At 36.7% G+C, this 3149-nt stretch overlaps 1 protein-coding gene across 1 annotated transcript; it reads left to right on the top strand.

The window, feature by feature from the left end:
• The first annotated feature begins 1236 nt into the window (after window positions 1–1236).
• LOC120080868 (F-box/kelch-repeat protein At1g23390) lies at window positions 1237–2371 on the top strand. Its single transcript, XM_039035529.1, is given in 2 exon segments — window positions 1237–2209; window positions 2212–2371. Coding segments are annotated over 2 exon segments (1113 nt in total). The 3' UTR covers window positions 2352–2371.
• The last annotated feature ends 778 nt before the right edge of the window (window positions 2372–3149 follow it).

Genomic DNA, 3149 nt, shown 5'->3' with positions numbered 1-3149 from the left:
GAACATTGTATTGATTCGATTCTAAGTCATGGAAAGAGTCAAGTTCGTAGTGACATACCCAAGAGGAGTTTGGAAAGTGGATATAGGTCGGTGTGTCGAATCACTATAAAATTCTTGGTGTCAATTTCTCCGTCCCTCTCCTATTTAATTTTGTAATTAATTTATTATTTTTTATTTGCAAGAAATTAATTATTATAATTATCCTTGAAATTAATGGCTCACCTTTGTCTATTTAGGTTGGTTGAATTTATCTTTGCATATTTATATTACTAATCTTATTATGAAAATTAAATTGGATACTTGAATTCATTTACATGAATTTATTGTTTAAATTACTTATTAGTAAAAAGCTTGTTAATTTGTTCAATTGGGTCCACATTAAAAAAAAAGTTCTAATTAGTTTGATTAAATCGTATTCACCCTTCTAGAGTTGCTATACCGGTCCTATAATAAGTGCCAAAATGAGCTTAGCTCTACTAGCATCAAGTATAAACTCTTAACCTCGAGGTCGAAAGTTCGATCCCCACCCTACATATTATTAGAAAAAAAAGGTTAAAATAAAAGCTTAGTCCCAGTACTATAAAGTTTGTTCAATTTTGATGCATGTACTTTCGTCCAATTTTAGTCTTTGTACTTTCAACAAGTCTTAAATTTTGTCGGTTAAAGTTAATTTTTACTAAAATGATAATTTTCATGCAATAAAATAAAAAAATGTGAATACATTTTTAACATACGGTAGAAAATAAAAGGTTTTTAAGAAAACCAACAACTAACTAGCATTGGGACTAAATTTAAAAGTTATTGAAAATAGAAAAACTAAAATTAAAATATAGGAACTAAATTGACGAACTTCAGAATGTTAATCTCACGCTTGTTCCTCATCCACCATACATTTCTGCCTACTTTTATCCCTTGAAATTATGTTTTAATTTTCCATTTTTATAAAAATAATATATTATCAACAATTCAACATTGACACTCTGTCATGTTGCATCAAACTTCATTCCAAATTTTTATTTTCATTAATTTTGACGATATACTTCAGTTAATTGTTGCGATTTATAGCGTGTATTTAATTTTTGAAATCTACTTACCCATTTGAATATAATATCCATACTCTCTCTCTCTCTCCGGTTATGCAATTTTTTGGTTCTTACAAAACAAAAGGAGAAATATTGTGTTTACATATTTATTCAATCAATATGGCCTCAAATGGAGCAATCACAGCTTGCACCCATGTCTGCGGAGGAAAGGGTGGATGAGCAAGACGGCGCCGCCGTCCACGGCGACATTTTGGAGTCTATTCTCTCCCACGTCCTTCTCATCGATCTGGCCTCCTCCTCTTGCGTTTCACGTGGTTGGGAACGCGCCGTTTCATCATTTCTCTCTCATTTCAACGCCCTCAAACCATGGCTCCTCCTCCACTCTTCTTTCACCGCCGCCTACGACCCCCGCTCCGCCGTCTGGATGGACATCAACTTCCGCCCATCGGTCACACCCGCTGCCCCCCTCCATTCTTCTCACTCCACTCTACTCTACACACTCACCCTCTCCCAGTTCTCTTTTTCAATCGACCCCCTCCATCTCAGGTGGCATCACGTGGAACCCCTGACATGGTGTGTCGATCCAATCGTTGCCTTCGTTGCCCACAGAGTCATCATCGTCGCCGGCAGGTGCGACTTTGTCGACGAAGCGCCGGCCGTTGAAATTTACGATTTGGAATCCAAAATGTGGGACACGTGCGGTGAATTGCCCTCAATTTTTGCCGAATTCACGACTGCCACGTGGTTTTCCGTTGCTGTTGACGAATATAAATTGCACGTCATGCATAAATATTCTGGGACGATATTTTCGTTTGACCCGATAAATAAATCGTGGGCCGAACCATATGAACTGAAACCCGACCCGGATGTATATTCGTCGATAATCGGATTTGCCGACGGCAGAATGGTGGTTGTGGGACTAATGGGATCGCCAGAGGATGTTAAAAGTGTGAAGATATATTAAGTGGCCGTTCAATTTTCGGAATGGAGGGAAATTGGGGAAATGCCGAAGACATTGGTTGAGAAGTTGCAGGGAGATAGTGCAGAAATGGCGTGGATCGGATTGTCGTTGGCGGAAAATTTCATATTCCTCCACCACGGATCGGACCCGGTGGGGGTGATACAATGCAAGGTAGTTGGCGGCGGTTGTAGGTGGGGAATCGTACCGATATAGTGGTGGATGACCGGACCCGACTTCGGCGGTTGGCGTTCACCAGTTCCAATGTCGGCATCGAAGATTTGAAGAAAGCACTGAGATTGGAAACTCCACGAATCACCATCAAGATCAAAGATTCTGACGGTGACTGAGTCAGATCGTTTTTGTCCCGATGAAATCCGGTAATACCTTTTTTTCCTTTATATATATAAATGTATTTTATTTTTATTTTCTTGTTGCAAAGTCAGACGTTGCTATTCAATCTAAAATGTTACTTTGGTATCAATGATTGAATGTTAGGTGGAAAAGACCTTTTCCGACTCTTGAGGTTTTTTTTTTTTTTTTTTTTTTTTTTTTTTTTTGTTGAAATTAAACCCTAAATATGGTAATAGTTACAATTTTACTTTTAGATTTTAAATTTAAAAAACCTACCTCAGGCACTGTTTAGGCCTCCAACTCCAAGTAAGTGAGGTGGGTTCTTTGGTTATTTCATGTTCGTGGTTTCAATTATAATAGTTGGTATTTCCAACGATTATAGTCTACAATTAAGTACAATATTAATATTTCAAATTTCTCTTTGTTATAATGTTTATTATTCACTACAAAGTTTATCATTTCATACTTATCCTCTCTTTCTCTCGTTATAGTGTTTGATAATTCTTATCCATAATAACATAGTCTGCATCCCAAATATGGATTATTATAACCAACCTACTAATATAACTATTAACTGTAATAATCACTGACTATAATAACTAATTAAAAATCCCAAATGTTCCTTAAACTTCTTTGTTGGTAAAAATTGGGCACAACCCAATCCTTGAGATTAATGTTTGTTAACTTCTTAAAATTGATAATAAGAAGAACTTTGTTAGCCTGATGTGATGCCTCAATGGTCTAAAACGCCTCGATGTTATAAATAGAAACCAATCATTTCATGGTCTGATCTT

This window comes from Benincasa hispida, chromosome 7 (genome assembly GCF_009727055.1).
Source record: "Benincasa hispida cultivar B227 chromosome 7, ASM972705v1, whole genome shotgun sequence".
Classification (NCBI taxonomy): Eukaryota; Viridiplantae; Streptophyta; class Magnoliopsida; order Cucurbitales; family Cucurbitaceae; genus Benincasa; species Benincasa hispida.
Note: the sequence above shows the minus strand (reverse complement) of the source record. Positions and strands in the feature narration are given on the sequence as shown.